The following is an 18936-nucleotide window of genomic DNA, read 5'->3' on the forward strand; positions in this document are numbered from 1 at the left end:
TCTTAGTACCAGTGGTAATAGGAGAAGCGTGGCCTCCAGTTGGGAGTCCTGAGGAGGGTCTGCAGGCCACAGGCCAGGTTTACAAATAGGTAACACATCAGGAAGAACCTAAAGACACAGAGCTGAATCCATCAGGAAGAAACAGATAGGCTATTCACACACAAACACACACAGAAAGTTGTGTCTCACATTGTAAGGATGGGTGCGACCATGTCCAAAGACGCAATGAGAATCCCCAACTCTGCTATTAGCGCCGTTAGTAACAGAGCCCACGTGGGTTCCCCGTTAGCTTTGCCATGACCAAACACCTGAAGGAAAACACATAGAAAAAAACGGAGAAAATTAACCAGAAAATGGCTACATATGCTGTTAGACCCCAAATGAAAAGAAAAAAATTCTGTTCCATTAAGAGTGCTACTTGTCTTTTAAAGTCTCCCTCTGCTAGGACAAATACAGAAACAAATAACAAATCAAGTTTTCACAGATGTTCTTAATGTGTTAGAAGGCATACAAAATCAGCAATCAGCACTATGGATAGGAAGTAGTTTGCTCTGAACGTTTGTTTTATGTAGAAAATTAAATGAACAGATCCTGATTACTTCCACAGTGGGGGGTGAGGAACAGATGAAATGAGAAGCTACTGAGACATGGGCAGAAGATTTCAATTGTTTCACAAAACTGGTCACACCTTTGCTCCAGCCAGTTAGATGAGAAAAACACTTCACGCTAAACATAAATATATGAGATTTTATTGAATCGCCAATGCTGATACAGATTTTTAGAAATAAAGGCAGCTATACATACTATGGTATGCAACACCAGTTTTTTTTTGGTTCATATTTATTTTTCATTTAACAAAATATAACAACAATTGCTGAACTTAAATAAACATATATTTAACAACCCTCAGAAGAACGTCTTCACTTAAAAATAATATGTAGAAGAAAATTCTTAAACCAACTAAATTGTAAGCTAAAGTAAGCGTGTTGCAGCAGTTTCTGCTGCATCTTTATTGTCCTACTTGGTAATTGATTTTTGAGTACTTTTGGTGAAGTGTTTGATGTGTCATTGATGGGTAAAGCATGGCAGAGTCTCACCCCAGTGTCATCTAGATTTAATATTTGACAGCTGATGTTGGCACATGGTGAGACATCTTGTACTTGTTAAAAAAGATTAAACATCTACTGAATGCTAAACCATTTAAACACCTTCACTGAGAAACAAATCTGAACAATAACTTTCCATTAAACCCAAATAGAGCAGGTTGCTGTGACCAACAAATGAAGTAAAGATGTGTGCCCTATTCTAAAAAAAAGGTTTATAACTGTTCTGTCATTTTGGAGTCCACGTAACGAGAATGTGCAGCTCTCACCCGGAGGAAAGGGATGATGTTGTCCTTTGCGATGGCTTGCAGGAGTCGTGGTGCACCGGTCAGAGACTGTAGGCCTGCACCACATGTAGAAAAGAAGGAGCCAATCACAATCACCCAAGGAGACGGCCAAGCCAGAGTCCCCACCACCAGGTTGCCTTTAACTGACTCTCCAAACCTGCAGGGATAATAACATATAGAGTTTATGGAGCCTTTTTTTTAAAAAACACAATATAACAAATCTGTTTCTCTGCCTTACTTATAAAGCTCACATAACTACAAAAAATAAAAAAAACACTGAAACAGATGTACTGACTTATCTCTGAGGACAACCCCTTCGATGCAGGCGCCAAACAACACAACAGTACTCAGATCTGAAAGGACGGCACTCAGGAAAACACAACACACGCACGTGTATCAGAGTTTTAGTGCTATAAAACAGCAACAAATAAACAGGAAAATTACAGAGAGAAAGACATAAAAACGAGTAATATGAGAGGAGATATTTCAAAAATATTTTTAGAAAAAAAATGCATCTACCTAAATCAATAGATAACTGTAAAACAGCTTTCGGTCAAAACACTGAAATTTGATTTATAGATGGAACTGAAACTGAATGTGTTAAATTGTGTTTTATGCATTTTAATAATAGTCTTTGGAAATAAAACCGTAACATAATAAAAAGGATACAGACAATAGAGGTAGTGAGGATAGCGAGGATGGTTCCGATGGGGATGGAGCGCTGCGCGTCTTTCAGATCCCCCGACCGATTAGAACCAGCCATGATTCCTGGAAGCAAAGGAAACCATTACAATTAACCGGACAGAAATATAAAAAGCTTCATTTAGTGTTTTTGACATTTTTCTTAAAAAAAAAAAAGGTGATTTTGACAATTTGAGAAGTAAAAGTTCAAAGTAAACTTTGAGCTGACAGTGTGTACCTGTGACTGAGGGGAAGAAGATGCCGACCAGCACCATGAAGGAGGTCGTGATGTCAGCGAATACGTATGGATATCGGGTGGAGGCTGGATGTCCCACATTAGAGGAGCTAAGGGATTTTTTCTCAATCACATCACCTTTGCTGAGGTAGGAGCTCCAAAAGTTCTCTGTCAGGAGGAGAGTCAATATCTGCTTATTATTAACATTATTTAGTATGTATTTATTTGTTTTGGAATGTTCAGCTTGGACATTATTGACAAGCTAACAGTTCTTCAGCGTTGGCCCACTCCTAAGGTAGATTGCTGCCATCTACTTTGAAACAACTTCAGTGTTTTAAAACTTTTGTGCTTAAGTTTTACATAAACACTCATGTAATGTAAAACTGACAGCGATGTAAAGGTTTTAAAATACAGAGTTCATATAAACCCCTCTAAAAATTTTGAAATTGTAGTTATCTTAGGAGAAATGTATGTTCTGTTCTGACATCATGACAACACCTTTTGTGTGTTTTAGTATCTTAGCCTTTATGATCTAAAAGCCTATGATTTATTGAAGTCCAAGCCATCCTTTGCGACACTAATATAATGATAATGATAAATTGAAGCCATTTTGTGCAGCCCCAGTGTCATGTCACAGCTTTAGAAACTAAAAACATACACTCACTGTACCTGAAATAACCCCACTAGTCAGACCTGGAATCCCTTTAATCTCAGAGAAATTATTGGAGGCGAAGTATTCGTCACAGGATGCACTGAGTTCTGGGCCATCACAGAAAACTTTCCACAGAGATGTGGTCTCCATCACCACAGCAGGACTGTGGGTTGGTCCCACTGTGCTGTTTTCTAATAAACAGAATGATACACATCAGAAAAGGTGAACAGATGCAACACTTCAGGAAACCTGACTAAAAAGTAAGATGTTTAAACCCACCATAATTAGCTGTGAAGTTACTGTCAAAAATCTCTGTTGTGTTTTTAAACGGCACCATTTTTTTACACTGCTTGTCCTCAATATCATGGCCGCTGATTGTTCTGTTCCCCAGCATGCACACACTGCAGACAAAAACCCAGGTGACAGTCAGAAGGATTATAATAAAAAGAACTGGTCCACACAGTATCTCTGAACAGGAAATCTTACGGAAAATCAGGCTGTTTGAAGGCAGAGACCAGTGCTCCGATGTAGATGGAAACAATGGAGATGATGACACAGGCCAAGAAGATGGAGGCCAGTTTGTTCACATATTTAACACCCACAAAGACCAGTAAGGCCATCAGGAGGAGACAGATGCTGCCATAGATTCGCATGTTGTTCAACATAGCTGGCCCTTCGCCTTTAAAAATGGCTGCTTCAGGTAAGATATACATCTGGAAGAGAAAAAAGACAAGAGGAAAAAAAGAGAAACAGATTATCAGTCTAAAGCAGTAAATGTAATTACAAAGATAAAATTGATAAGACTTGAATAAAAATGTGTTTCCATCCACATCTGTGGTTTCAATAGACCCTTCAGGGCAGTGCTGTAGGATTGTTAAAAGGCAACAAAGGATTTAGTAATAATTTGATAATAGGAGTTTGTCGGGGATTTAATTTGTTGAAAAAGACCATTACCATAAGCTACACACTGGGTTACAAAAGTATTTACCAACTTTGATTATCGGTTGGGGTTTTTGCACTAGAAGCTGGAATTTAAAGAAATGTACTTTTTATTTTAAACAAAATATTTACCACTTAGAATATGCCAAAACTGTTTATATTGTAGCCTTACCACCACACATATACATAACACACACACACAAAACCAACAAACAACAACTAAAAAAAATGAAAAGAAAACGTGAACATGTACAACTATTCACTTTCCCTAAAGTCTGTAGAAACACCCTCTTGCAGCAATTAGAGGTACAAGTCTTTTCAGGTACATCTGGGCAACCTTGGTTCATCTAACCACTGGAATGTTTGTTCTTCGTGACCAAACAGCTCCTTCAAGTTGGATGGGAGCTGCTTGTGTCTAGGAATATTTAATTCGAAACAGATGATCTCAATTGGACTGAGATTGGGGCTTTGAATGAGTCACTCCTGGACATTTAATGGTTTCTTCTCAAACCGGGAGTGTTGCTTCAGTCGTGTGTTTAGGGTCATTGTTCTCTGTCCAAGTCTCAAATCTTTGGAAGACTCAGATCCTCCCATCTCTGCAGAAGAGCTGCCCAGTTCAATCAGTGTTATATTTGGCCTCTTGATTTTTTTCTCTGATTAATGCCCTCCTTATCCGTCCTGTGAGCTTTGGTGGACAAAACTCTCTTAGCAGGTTTGCTGGGGTGGCATCATCTTTCCATCTTCTAATATTGGATTTAATGGTGCTCTATGAGGCCTGGTAGTTTTAGTCAATGTGGTCTTGAGCCCAGGTTACATCAGGAAGGGAAACCAGCGTAAAATAATTGGCAAGTCTTCTGTGCGAGTTCACTTGTTGTGGCAACTCCTGCAGCAGGGTCTTGTTTGGTGGTAGACCTTACAACTTAGAGGTGTTGAACTGCTGTTGATTCTGGGTGGCAGGTGTATACATACTGAGATCATTTGAATCTTTGATTGTCCACAAGAGGATCCTATTTACATATACTTGTGGCTTCTGAAGGTAAAAGTTGGGGCTTCAAAGCAAAAGTAGATACATTTCTATCACTCTTCAGTCTTATTAAAGCAGCTTTTTTCTTCATTTACCCTTCATAATCTTAAGTATTTTGAGTAGGTCTATCACTTACAATCAAATTATTTAACTTAAATTCCAGGTTGTAAAACAATAAAATAGAAAAAAGCAAGGAGGAGGATACTTTTGAAACAAACTCTTAAATTAAACAACTTTTTTTTTCCTACAGAATTTTGCTTCCAGCCCCAAGAAATAAATGACAAAACAGTTTTAAAGTAATTAGTACAGTGGTAACGTGTGCAAAGGTACACATGTATCACTTTGGTAAATACTATAGAGAATCTAATAAACACAGAAACTAACTTCGCCCTCCAAAATCAGAGCTACATAAAAAGACTGCTACAGTTTCCCAACAAAAACAAGTACAGTAATACTAGTGTTTAAGGATAAATTAATAACATATCAAGTTCACAAAATAAACTTACCAGAAGGATCTCAATGGCTCCAAGGATGTACATGGATCCAGCAAAGGTGGTGCCCAGATAAAAACAAAGGCCCACCGCTCCCCCAAACTCTGGTCCCAAAGAGCGACTGATCATGAAGTAAGAGCCTCCCGCTAGAGGGGGAGGAAAAATATTAAGGAGGGGGAGGGGAGGGGGGTGTACACAAGGGATGGAGAATGAAGCAAAGAAAAAGGATTGAAGAAAGAAAAACAAAATAAATAAAAAAAGAAGAAAGGATTTTTAGAAAAGGACAGGAAAAATGAAGAGTCAATGGGACAAAAAGAAACAGAAAGAAGGTTGGATGATTAGTATGATGATATTGGGGAAAGAGAGAAAAAAGGACGGCTGATGAGAAGTCAAACTATGCTTGTTAAAATAAGCATTCTGTTCTACAGGACACATTAGATTAGGAAAAAATAACAAATTTAGGTCAAAAAGTATCAGCAAATGACAACATGACTGTTTATTTGTCTCACTGGAACACTGGATTAGGTTGAGTTTAGCTGTCCTTGGAGCTGGTTATGGAAGGTCAATACAGTTTTGGTACAGACATAAATTGTAAAATGTTTCTCCTTTTTCAAATATAAATTGGGTTTAGACCACTTCTTAAATCAAGTCAGTTGTAATAAATCCATTCAGTCACAATACAATAGCTAGTTGGAAATACAGAAAGAGAACTTTCTCACTCATACCCCTGCTAGCTGAGCTGGAGCTGTGTGTTACTTTTCTTTGGGACACACACTTAGGGTCTCAGAACTGTGATAATAATCTTAATTCAGGTTGGATTTTGTTTAAAATCTACAAATTTAACAATCTATAAATTACACAAAACTGACCCAACAAAACCAATGTACCAAGTGAAATACAACAAACAACACTCAAAACTTGCTGATACAATTTCAAATGTAAGAGTACAGCATACATTGAGAGCTCACACATTACAAGCAACTACTCTTTTTTTACCCACTGAGAGCTCAGAGTTCAGTGTTTGGCTTCTAAAATGCAGCTTTTAATTTCAAAAATAAAGCAGAATTTACTTTAACAGGAAGGTAACAGGAACAATTTTGTGATTTTAATGCCATGCTGGTATGAATGTTTGAAGGGAGGATGGGAATCATACATCCAACATCTGCAGATGAGAAGCCAGTGTGTGATGTCACCTTCATTGTTTGCTTGTTTCAAATTCAACACACAAGAAATTTTATGGCCATCTCAGAAGACTTCTTCTCTCTGCTCCTGGTGGAAGGCGGACGTGTTTCTTTTCTCTCTTTCTCTCTGTCTCCTGAATCCCCCGCCCTGCTTTCTTTTCGGAGCCTTTCTTTGCATATTCTCCAAAATTTATAAACTATGGATCTGGTCAGCTGGTCTCTCAACGCAATTGATCAAATTTTCTTAACAGGTAGGCTGACCAAAGGAGAGCCAGCTTGCCCTGAGAAGACATTCTTTGCTGGATACACAATGGATTCCTGTTTGTCTACTGAGTCTGTCTGTGGAAGACGTGGAAGATCTTTATATATTTGGATTTTTGATAACAGGATTTCTGCTGTTTGGATTAGGCAGTTACCACCTGACTTATCGTCAAATTCGTTTGATGGGTTCGGCGGTCAACAATCAAACTGTGTGGTTACGGAAGCTGAATCGCAAGTTGGATGCGATCCTTTTACAGGACCACAGACTGAATTGTGTTTCTGGAACTCATGAATAATATGGGTTACATCTTGGAAGAAGTTGCTCAGTCGAATCAGGCGGAATGGTCCTGGAATTTGTCTGTTTGGATTCACCACTGAGAAGTATCAGCAAGACTTTCAAGGCAGATGAAAACAAGTCTGCCTGACCCAAAACAATTATTGTTTGTGAATTTGGCTCCGTTAGGCTGACCTTGTCTAGCTATCTTCAATTTCTCCCTGGATTTTATGTAAACAAGATGCTCTGCTCCCTCCTGCCTAAGGACATCTGAGGATCTGCTCTGGGCTGGCTGATAAACATTCCATCACATTATCAAAGACAATGGCCTCTGTGACGTGATTCATGAACCTCTCTACAAACACACATGCACACATAAAACATGGACCATATCGTCTTCCGCCGCCTCTAACAAACACACGCGCGCGCACACACACTTTCCGCTGTTTCTGAGTCATCTCTCTCGCTCCACTTCCTCCCTCCCCTCCCCTCCTTTACTACTTTAATTAGTAATTCTTATGTTGGCTGTTTAGCGGGCCTTTGGTACTATTAGAAAGTCTTTTGTGCCGTTAGTTTTAGCATTGTCATGTTTTAGCTTATTTAGCCTTCCTGTACATTTAGTTTATCTTAGCTCATATTTTAAATATTGTCAGATTGTTAGATTCCTAATTGTTGTTTAGTTCAGCTTTAACTTTATCATGATTTTATTTAGATTATTTTAGCCATCTATTTTGACTGTCTTAGCTCATGTTTAGATATGTTTAGTTTCATGATTTTACTTAGGTTATCCTACATTTCATTTAGATTATACATGATTAATGTTTTTACTTCTGTATTTCTATATTTGATTATGATTTCATTTAGATTATTTTAGCTACTATTTTGACTGTCTCAGCTCATGCTTAGATATGTCTGGTTTCCTGATTTTATTTAGATTATCCTATATTTCATTTAGATTATACATGATTGATGTGTTTGTTCTGTGTTTGATTATGTACCTGCTGTATTGGATTCAGTTTTTACTTCTGTTGTAAAGCACTTTGGATCGCCTTGTGGCCGAAAAGTGCTATATAAATAAATCTCACTTCACTTCACTTAACGACAACTAAAGTGCATAAGAAAATCACTACTAGAAAAATTAATATTTAAACATACAGCAGTAATGTACTTGAATAAATATAAGTCAACATTTTTAATCAGGTAAATGTCTCATTCAGTTAAATGAACTTAAAAGTCTGACCATAGCCAGCTCACTAGGGGTAACACATTTTGTTTCAACTTTAGCTTGTTAATTATGTTTCTGTCGGTTTATATTTGTCAACAGAACTGCAGGTTCTGGGCCTGACTTCACACCTACTACTTGTTGCTGGCTCAAAAGCAACGAGCAGTGGCTGAACTGTGGAGCTCAAGTTTTGTGATCACTATTTCACATTGTATTACGGGCAGAGGGGAGACTAAAACCCAAAAAACAGCTTTGTGAATTGTTTATGGAGGAGTCATGTGCTACAAAAATGCTACAAAGACTTAAAATAATTTTGAGGGGATAAAGAAGCATTACATTAAAACATCATCAGCCCTTTAATAATTTTTCTTTCTGCCTGCAGATGCCACCCCTGCTAAATGATATCTAATGCCGAGCTGCATTTCAAAAACCAAACACTTTTTCAGTTATTTCATCACCCACATGTAGTACATACATACAGTATCAACTACCATCTGAGACTAGATGGTGAGAAAGCCTGAGAGCTAAAAGCTGGTCATGTAACAAAGAGTTAAATGTCTGATGCAAAACAAGACATGTTAGACAGTTATTTTCTATGTTATCAAGGACATTCATTCTACATCCAATTTTCAAAATGTCAACATGCTCAAAACAAAAGAAAAATTAATAATCAAACTACTTTGACATTTACTGTGTTTGTCCAGATGCATTTCAGTGAAAGATAAGGTCAATGGGAGATAAATATCCTAGTTTATTTAAATGTATGAACAGACAGAGAGGGAGTGGCACACAGAGGGAGAAACAGGACAAAGAAATAACACTAGTTATAAAACATGGACTGGATCAGTGCTGCTACAGGTGGAAGATGACTGGTGAAATTTAACTGTACACCTAGAAAGGCTACTTGGATGGTCACCATAAAAATGTGGATCATCTCAAAAAGAAACCGTGATAAACAACAACAGCCTGGCTGTATTTGTATACCCATACCTCTGTACTAGGTTTTGCTGTAGCTGAAAAATGAAATGCATGAAGAGAATGTAAAGGAAATGTTTAAAGGTGAAGCAATACCTGGCACAACTCCATTAGTAGCAATTGCACTCATTGATATTGCAGTCAGCATCGTCTGGAGAGGAAAGAGAGTCATGCAAACACTTTTAGAGTTTTTACCTGACTGTCATCACATCTATCTGCTGACACACAAATACTCACACAGCAGCAGCATATGAAGACAATACAAAGGGCCTGCAGTACTCCCGCTGTTCCCACCACCCAGGTCAACCTCAGAAACAAGATGACTCCGAAGATGTTCTGCAGGCAGGGCAGGTAAACGCCCATGAACGTCCCCATCTGTGGCGACTGAAAAAAACAACAACATTCATTTTAAATCTCATGTAAACAAATATTATAGCTACACACATTATATCAGTGATTTCCAACATTTCTTTTATTTGATAAAGCCCTGTTTGTCATGTTCAAAACACACACAGACAAAAGAGCCAAAACAAAAAGGCTTCAGAACGTATTTATTTCTCCTGTTAAGTTGCATCCTGATACTACACCCATGTCCTTTTTCTCCTTAACTTCTCCCTCCACATTTTTTTTTTTACAATTTTGGTAATTTACTAAAGATAAAACTTGAAACATCACAGGACCTATTGCAAAAACACTTGAAATTTAGTTCAGGCACCGCCCATTTCTCAGTTGCTGCTCAGATTTATCACAGATGGACTCCAGTCCATCTGTGATAAATTAAATTGACTGGACATGATTTAGAAAGGGACGCATCTCTATATACAAGGCCTTCTAGTTGCCGATGCATTTCAGGGCAAAAAAAAACCCATAAGGTCAAAGAAACTGCCTGCAGAGCTTAAAGACAGGATTATTGTGAGACACTGATCTGAAGAACTCTACAAAAACATCCTGCTGCTCTGAAAGTTCCCCAGAGCACAGTGGCCTCCATAACTTTCAGATGGAAGAAATTCGGCACAACTTGGACTGCTTACTCAGCCACACTGAGCAATAAAAGGAGAAGGGACTCAGAGAGAGGTAAACAAGCACCTGATGATCACTTTGACTGAGCTTCAGAGTGCGGAGATAGAACTAAGTCCCAAAAGGACAACCCGAACTACAGGCCTCCTCTGACCTGGGCTTTATGGAAGAGTGGCTCGATGGAAGCCTCTCCTCAGAGCAAAACATCTGGAAACAACTTGAAGGACCCTCAGACTGTGAGGAACAAGATTCTCTGATCAGGCTTACTGGCAACTTGATGAACGTCCTAGAGTTGCCCAGCCAGAGCCCTGACTTGAACCATAGAAAACATCTCTGTAGGGACCTGAAAATGGCTCAACAGTCAACTTTTGTTTCTTTCAACAGTCCTGATCCAACTTGACTGAGCTTGATAGAAGTTGCAAAAAAGTGCAGAAAAATCCTTTAGTCCTGATTTGCAATGTCTGTTACATCAAAAAGACTTAAGGCTGTATTAGCCAAAGCACTTTTGGCTTTAGTACTAATCAAAAAGGTCCTAATACAGGGTTTCCCCCAATGTATTATAAGCCTGGCGGGCCACCAGGCTTTCCCTACCACGCCACCAGGGGGGCGCTTGTTTATTGTAAAATACGTTGGGTTTTTTTTTTCCACCCGCACCTCCACCGCTCGTTGATCACCGTGCGAGGGTGCATGCGCCAACAGTGACGCAATCGCATTGTCCCCGCCCCTGCGCGAAGGCCCCATGCAGTGTCGCGTTGCGTGCTCCTCCCAATTTTGGTAACCTCGCGCACGCCGCGCTCTTTTCAAAGTGGATGGTTTCAGTGCTCTAGCGGAGCTGGTTTGCCTGTATCAGCATTTATATGATCCCTCTATGAGAGATCACAAAGATAATCAAACGGTTCAAAAATCACGGAAGGAGATTACTGCTGCAGCCAATAAAAAGGAGTGTTTATAGACCACAGAGGGTTAGTTGAGCTGAAATTCAGCGGGTGGCTTTACAAGGCCGAATACGGTAAGCATGTTTTGTACTTAGTGTAAATATTAATATGACACGTGCTAATTTATCCTTGTTCAACAGTAAAATTATGCTATTAAATTCAGCATCAGATATGCTTTGTTTTGTTGTTACATGTAGTGATCCAACATGCAGCCTGTGCCACAGTACAGTACAGCATCTCTTTTCGTTTTTCAGAGTTCTCTCTTGTTATTCATTGGCCTTGACGTGAGATGTGTGTTGGTGCCTTGTTTACACTTTTTCATTTATGTTAATTTAATTTATTTGTAAATGCGACTTAAATTAGGATTAGGTGCAAGCAATTATTTATTATTATTTATTTATTTAAATTGTATATTTTTAGTATTTCAAAAGTGCCTTTTTGTAAAACTGTAGTTGTGTAAATATTTGGCACAAATATCTTACAATATCCCAAAATAAATAGCCATATTTTCAACTTTCCTGTCAACTTTAATCTTTTTTTTTTTTACTAAATCATGGTTAGCCGGCGATCGGCCGGCAAACGGCCACCTACCACCGGGCTTAGCCTCTTTCCTGGGGGAAACCCTGTAATACTTATGAAAATATGATATTTCAGGGATTTGTTTTTGTACTTTACAAAATGATAAAAAATGTTGTTTTCACTTTGGCATTATGAAGTACTGAGTTTACATTCATGTAAGAAAAAAAATGTATAATTATGTTGCAGCTAACATAATTGCAAAAAGAAAAGGAGGTTTAAATACTTTCTGAAACTACTGTTTGTTCTTTTTCACAATTTCTATTTTTCACACTAATAAACACAAATATCATATTGCGCTTCTGCCGATATGTTGCTTTAATTTATAACTTTAAAGGTGCCTTGTTTCTGTACGTAAATGCTCACAAAGGTCTTAGTGTCAGCTGAGTAAGTTCACAATGGCACAAACACAAGCTTTAATTTCTCAGGTAAATATTACAAATGTTGCCAAAGTTTGATTTACAACCACAAACGCTGAAATCATTTGTGAACATTAATTTACAAGTCCTACAATTTAATGGCTCTAATTTGAGACTTTACTAATTTGCTGCTTACAGCAAAAGTAAACTTTATTTACCATTTTTATAAATTTTTTATTAACGTATTTAATTTTAAAATATGTTGATGAATGTTTTGATTTTTATTTAATTAAATGTATCTAATCATGCACCATGTGAAAATCATTCTGTGATGCAGCAGACTTACCCTGAACACACTATAGAACCAGGAGGGATTTTAGAACGTCCCCCTCCGCTTGTTGGCAAACGTGTCAGTAAGTGTTCATTCAGAACAGGGTGAACATGCAGAATTCCTCTTAAACACCAAAACAAACTTATCTTGGCTTCATGCGTGTTATCAGTGAGCACTGCAGTTCACATCGAGTTCAAATCCAAACGCACTTTGAGTTGTTGATATGATCTGTATGTCCAAGAACTCTGTGTCTGATGTGCTCATTCCTTTACTCCTTGATGTCACGTCACATCACAGTAATGACAATCACAGTTTTGTAACAATTTTACCACCATTACATCAATAAAATGCTCAAATTATTCTGTTGTAATAAACACTGATTGTGATTCAGTTTGTTGTAGAACTTGTTTTTTTGTTGTTTGTTTTTAGATTTTCACCTCTCCTCCCAAATTTTTAAATGATTTGTAAAAGCAGTGCTGCACACCTTGTAAGCTTTCTTCTTCTCACCGATGCTCTCAGCCTCCTCGTGCTCCTTGGCCCCCTGCGTCAGGTTGGTGTAGTTAGCCAGGCGGTTGAGAAAAGATGACACCTTCGGCCGAGTGTCCATCTCTTCCTGTTGGTTAAAGAAGGAACAGGGGAGACAACAGGGTGAGCAGAGGGGAGGTAAAGATGATGGGGACACATGATGAATGAGGAAATTGATAAAAAGAACAGAAAAGACATGAAGGCTGGGAGAGAATAAGGAACTGAGGATAAGAGGGTGTCAAAGAATTGACAAAAAGAGAACGGCAACAGAGAAGAGGTGAAAGAGCAGGAAACTAAGTACACAGAACCAAACTGAGCTGCTTGAGAAAAAGACAGCCATTTCCAGAGAATTTAGCAATCTATACAGGCTGAAATTAGATGCACCCACAAGCCAAAAGCTGGATATTTTTAGCTCAAGTTTAGCACACGACTAAACAACACAAAAAAAGAAACATGAGAATACTGTGTTTTGCACCTCAAATAAGGCCAAGTTTCTGTCGTAGAAGTCATCATCATCCACATGAGTGTTGTTGATGTACACATTGGAGATTTTAGAATTCCCATCACCTGGATTAGACAGAAAAAAGGGATCTTGTTCAGTCTTTAATATGACTGGACAAAGTAGAGAACATCAACATCATCACTCTCATTGTGAGACATGGATATAACTGGACTCAGATTTCTTTATTTTTTGTTCCTGAGACAGCAGCTACCATGTCATCGTTTCTGTTCCAGCTCGGTCAGCACACATCACTGCATCAGCAGCACCTGACTCAGCAACTTCACTTCCCTCTTTGCCTTAGCACGCTAACGACAGCAATTGTCTCTATGCAGCAAAATACTTCAAATAAAGACACTCAGTCATGACTCAAGACTAATATAAAAATATCTGTACCAAGAAATGAGGAATAAAAAACAGATGAGGCATTCTGTGGTTCAATGTACTGGTACACCACCAGTATTTTCAATGATAAAGATTTTTATTCTTTCATTTTCTTGCTATTTTCTCTTTCTATAGCTCCTTTTCACAAAACACTTCAAGTTGGGCCTGAGACACCTTCTTCCTGCCTCTGTATAATTTATGTAAGGACTGAGGTAGCATGGTGAGCCTAAAGCCTGTTACACCTCTGAGTTGCCAATGAAGGTAGTAGGGATGGGCAGTGATTTTTGGATACTCAAAAGAGTCAATAAAATATAAACATTTGAAGAACTAATGCAACTATCATTTTAATAAATGGCTGGGTTGTTCTACCTGTTTTTGGTGGGAACATGCTGCTAACACTACCACAAGTTAGCAGTAACATGTCAAGATATTTACCAACCACCCTGGGGGGCAATGGTTAGCACAACACCTGTCAAAAGAAAAAATAACTTGAAGTGTTCCTGCATTTGTTTCTGTCAATGTAGCTTTATTTTGAAAAGATTACAAAGTGAAAATAACAGCTATGGGAGAGCTACACGTTGACTGTCAGAAAATGTGCGTACCACTTCACATTGATCCACTGGATTGCTGAAATAATAAGGAACAAATATTTTTGACTAGCAGAATTAGCAAACTCATACATGCATACCCGAAGCCACAAAAAAAATCAACTGAATAATTAACAACAACTTTGAGAAGTATTTTTGCGTAAATCCTATCCCAGGGAGGTAGTCACAGAGCTGAATTGGTAAGTATGTGTATGAGGAAATCAACACAGTGGCTCAAGGGTGTGATGACAGGTCTGTGCGACCAGCCATAGGATTTAGAATGTAAGACGTTCAACACACATTTTATATTTATATACACTCCACATCAATGCTACACCACTCCCCCAATGGTTCCGCAATTTTAGCTTCATTTATGAAAGCTCACATCATCACAGAACATGGCTGACTGAACTGGTGATTTATGACTAACCAGAGGCAACTTAAAGAAAAGCTTGTCTTTGTGGCCATATCATGATCATGAAATCGTTTTCTGCAAAGAACTTGTGAAATATCAAACAACTCCATTATTGCAGCAGACAAAATAACGTAATTTTATCCAATTAAAAAATCTGACATGTTCACCCTAAAAGCCTTTGTCAGTGAACAACTTACAATGCAAAACATTACTTTAAGACAAAATGTTGAAAACCATAGCTAAGTTAATCATTTTATTTTATTTTATTTTTTTCAGGCAAAAATATTTGGCAACCAAAAGGTAAGGCTTGCAAGCAAAATAATTTCAAAATGCTTCAACACATTTCACTACTTTATCAGCAGTTGAACCTTTTAAAATGTAAAAAAAATATTAATGAACAAATGAGGGAAAACAAAACATTTGGCTTGTGGGTGGTGACTTTTCACCCTGTTCACAGTGAGTGTGAGTGTGAAATATACTCCATATCTTAAGAAAAACATGCAAGTCAACATTCAGTGGCTGAAGCACGGTGGCATCATAGGAACCACTGACCTGAAGAGGCCAGAATTGGTCCAAACAAATAAACAAAAGTTGCTTTGGATAAACATAAATAGGTCTCAGGGCTTGCAAACATATCTGAGAGCATGATCAGAAACACACCTACATACAGACTCATTTTGACTTAAGACTTCTCACAGTAAGATAACCTGCTGAACAGGTCGGTCAAGATTCATGTTCCTTCTGAGAGCTCAGAGTCTCAGATCAGTCGGTCTGACATGGATGCCTCCTGATAAAAACTTCTTCACATTGCTGTCACATCAGCTCTTTTTGTAACTAAAAGCAGATCAGAGGTAATTTAAATGTTGAAACATTTAAAAGACATGTTTTTTAAAATTACTGACAAAACTGCATTTTATTGTTATGTTTTGACACTTTTGACACAAACTAAAAAAAAGTTGGCAGAATAAAGGGTGATGAGAAAATGTCCAGTCCATATTCTTTGTGCCGAGTCTTTAAAAATGGAAATCTTCAATAAGTATTACCTGAATACATTTGCTTTGTATTTCTTGCCAGAACACACTGAGAGAAAACAAATTGCATTTAGCAACAAAAAAATAAATAAATCATAATTTCATGACATTCTAGTCTTCTTTTTTCAATCGTCTTTTTTTGAATAAAAGAAATGTCACGTGAACTTTGACAGTACTCGCTTATTCATAAAACAATTGAATCAGCTGTAGTTTGTGTACGGCACATTTTGGATGGCCTGTAAAAAGGCCATCACAATAATTCAACCTACTTGGTATAAATGCAGGAATCTTTTACAACAGATTTTGATACTAACTGTAACTTTCAATATGTTTCTCAAATGATAAAAAAACAATTTAGTGATATGATTAATGTGACTTTGAAAACTTAGATCACTGTCTATAATTACATCAAGGTTTTGTTTTTAGTTTTTGGATTCCAGAGACACAACTGCAATGAGCAGCAACTTTCTGTCTTTGAACCAAAGGTCAGTATTTGTGTTTTATATTTGTCTTGCTGTAATAAGTTGTAAAACATACATTCACTATATTGCCAAAAGTATTCACTCTCCTATCCAAATCATTGAATTCAGGTGTTCCGTTCTCTTCCATGGCCACAGGTGTATAAAACCAAGCGCCTAGGCATGCAGACTGCTTCTACAAACATTTGTGAAAGAATGGGTTGTTCTCAGGATCTCAGTGAATTCCAGTGTGGTACAGTGATAGGATGCCACCTGTGCAATAAGTCCAGACAAGAAATGTTCTCTCTACTAAATATTCCACAGTCAGCTGTTAGTGGGATTATAACAAAGTGGAAGCTATTGGGAATGACAGCAACTCAGCCACAAAGTGGTAGGCCATGGAAAAAAATAAAAGAGCAGGCTCAGTGTATGCTGAGGGGCCTATTGTACAGAGGTCACCACTGCACTGCAGAGTCAATAGCTACAGACCTTCAGACTTCATGAGGCCTTCAGATCAGCTCAAGAACAAGAACAGTATAGAGAGCTGCAGGGAATGGGTTTCCATGGCTGAGCAGCTGCATCCAAGCCTTACATCAACAAGTGCAAAGCGTCAGATGCAGTGTTGTAAAGCACCCCGCCACTGGACTCTAGAGCAGTGATTATGGTGTGGGGCTGTTTTTCAGGAGTTTGGCTCGGCCGTTTAGTTCCAGTTAGGCCTGTCGCGATAAACGATAAATCAATTAACTGCACGATAAATTAAAATGAGGTTGGTAATTTTCATTTATCTGCGTTATCGTTCCTTCGTGTCTCTCCCTCTTTCTACTGAAGACACTGGATGACAAAAAGCTCAGCTCCGGTGCTCTTCACCGACCCCTCCCTTTCTCTTAGCGTAAGGGGGGCGTGGCCTATCGCGTCAGGTAGCCAGCCGAGGTGCATCATCTTGTACCTCTGCAGCGGTAGCCCCCGTGAGGAGTTAACAAGCTAAAGAAATGCTGTTTGATATTTGGGGAAAAAACGAAATGGAATTGGTTTCAAGGTTGTGGGAGCACATTTCGGATTCAAACCAAATGGCCGAGGCGAACCACTGAACCTTTGCGAGCCGGTATGTCGCATTTGTGCTTCTGTCGCTGTGTGCTTATGTATGTTTGCACTTTTTGTTTATAAAACTGGCAGTTTTGTCCGTCTTCTCTATATAAAACTTATGATTATTATTTTTTGAAGGGCAATTTAGTTTACAGACTTCATGATCCGTACTGTTTTCGTCGAATGTAGTTTTTATTTCCATTTTGTTTTTTTGTTTTTTAGTTTTTATTCAAGTGCATTCTTTGGTAACAGAGGCTAAGACTCTATTTTATTTTTGTTTTTGTTGTTTTGTTTATTTTGTGTTCCAGTGTTAAGTGTTCTTTTGAAAGTAAAGTTTATTAATCTTTGAGAGGATGTACTTGCACTATTATGTTATTATCATTACATTAGTTTAAAACGGTCTCCAAACGATATTATCATTTATCTCAATAATTTCAGAGACAATTAATTGCCCAGCAAAATTTGTTATTGTGACAGGCCTAGTCCCAGTGAAAAGAACTCTCAATGCTTCAGCATACCAAGACATGTTGGCCAATTCCATGCTCCCAACTTTGTGGGAACAGTTTGGGATGTCCCCTTCCTGTTCCAACATGACTGCACACCAGGGCACAAAGCAAGGTCCATAAAGACATGGATGAGCGAGTTTGGTGTGGAAGAACTTGACTGACCTCAACCTGATAAAACACCTTTGGGATGAATTAGAGCGGAGACTGTGAGCCAGGCCTTCTGTCCAACATCAGTCTGACCTCACAAATGAGCTTCTGGAAGAATAGTCAAACATTCCCATAAACACACTCCTAAACCTTGTAGAAAGTCTTCCCAAAAGAGTTCAGGTCCAGTTAAGAATTGGACTGCTTGAACTGCAATAAATCACAGGATTCTCACTGGCCTTAATGCCTACACCTGGTTTAGATGATTGTGATGACAAAAGAGAAAGTGAGGAGTGAAGTAAATGTGAGTTTACTGTAATTGTTATAGTCATCACAATGAAATGATGCGTCTTCAGATATACACTAGATCTTCCTAAAACTCTGATGTAAAATCCTGTCAGCTGCGTGAAATGAACCGAATGAAAGCTGAACGAGGCAGAGGACAGCCAGAGGTCAGCAGGAAGATGAAGTTAGGAGGATGTGGATTGGACAGATGGATTATCATCCTGCCTTTATAAAATGTAGCAACAATACTAGTGTAAAAATAAAACATGCTGGAAAATTAAAAACAGCACAATAATATGTTGTAGGATCCAGACTGGAAGGAGCTGAAGCTTCAGGGAAATCAGGATCTGTGCACTTTTAGAGCCAAATTATTGCTTAGACATGCAGCAGCTGTTAATCACATACATTTGGTGGTTAAGGCGGCCATATTGTTCATTTCTTGTATAAATAACAAAGCCAGAGAGATTTACCATATG

The 18936-nt window shown here is 38.3% G+C and overlaps 1 protein-coding gene across 3 annotated transcripts in view; it reads right to left on the reverse strand.

The window, feature by feature from the left end:
- LOC108248613 (solute carrier family 12 member 6) overlaps window positions 1–18936 on the reverse strand; it is a 35881-nt gene that overhangs the window by 10283 nt on the left and 6662 nt on the right. For 2 of the 3 annotated variants that reach the window (XM_017437491.3, XM_025010901.2), the window contains exons 3-16: window positions 13544–13635; window positions 13028–13156; window positions 9563–9709; window positions 9422–9476; window positions 5428–5558; window positions 3445–3671; window positions 3238–3359; window positions 2976–3149; window positions 2310–2474; window positions 2060–2158; window positions 1686–1743; window positions 1373–1547; window positions 190–308; window positions 10–108 (exon numbers count right to left, since the gene is read on the reverse strand). In XM_017437491.3, the coding sequence (XP_017292980.1) occupies window positions 10–108; window positions 190–308; window positions 1373–1547; window positions 1686–1743; window positions 2060–2158; window positions 2310–2474; window positions 2976–3149; window positions 3238–3359; window positions 3445–3671; window positions 5428–5558; window positions 9422–9476; window positions 9563–9709; window positions 13028–13156; window positions 13544–13635 (1792 nt within the window). Of the gene's footprint in view, window positions 1–9; window positions 109–189; window positions 309–1372; window positions 1548–1685; window positions 1744–2059; window positions 2159–2309; window positions 2475–2975; window positions 3150–3237; window positions 3360–3444; window positions 3672–5427; window positions 5559–9041; window positions 9097–9421; window positions 9477–9562; window positions 9710–13027; window positions 13157–13543; window positions 13636–18936 lie in introns of those variants that run through there. The other variant, XM_025010902.2, reaches the window with a different exon arrangement.

Source organism: Kryptolebias marmoratus, linkage group LG7 (assembly GCF_001649575.2).
Source record: "Kryptolebias marmoratus isolate JLee-2015 linkage group LG7, ASM164957v2, whole genome shotgun sequence".
Classification (NCBI taxonomy): Eukaryota; Metazoa; Chordata; class Actinopteri; order Cyprinodontiformes; family Rivulidae; genus Kryptolebias; species Kryptolebias marmoratus.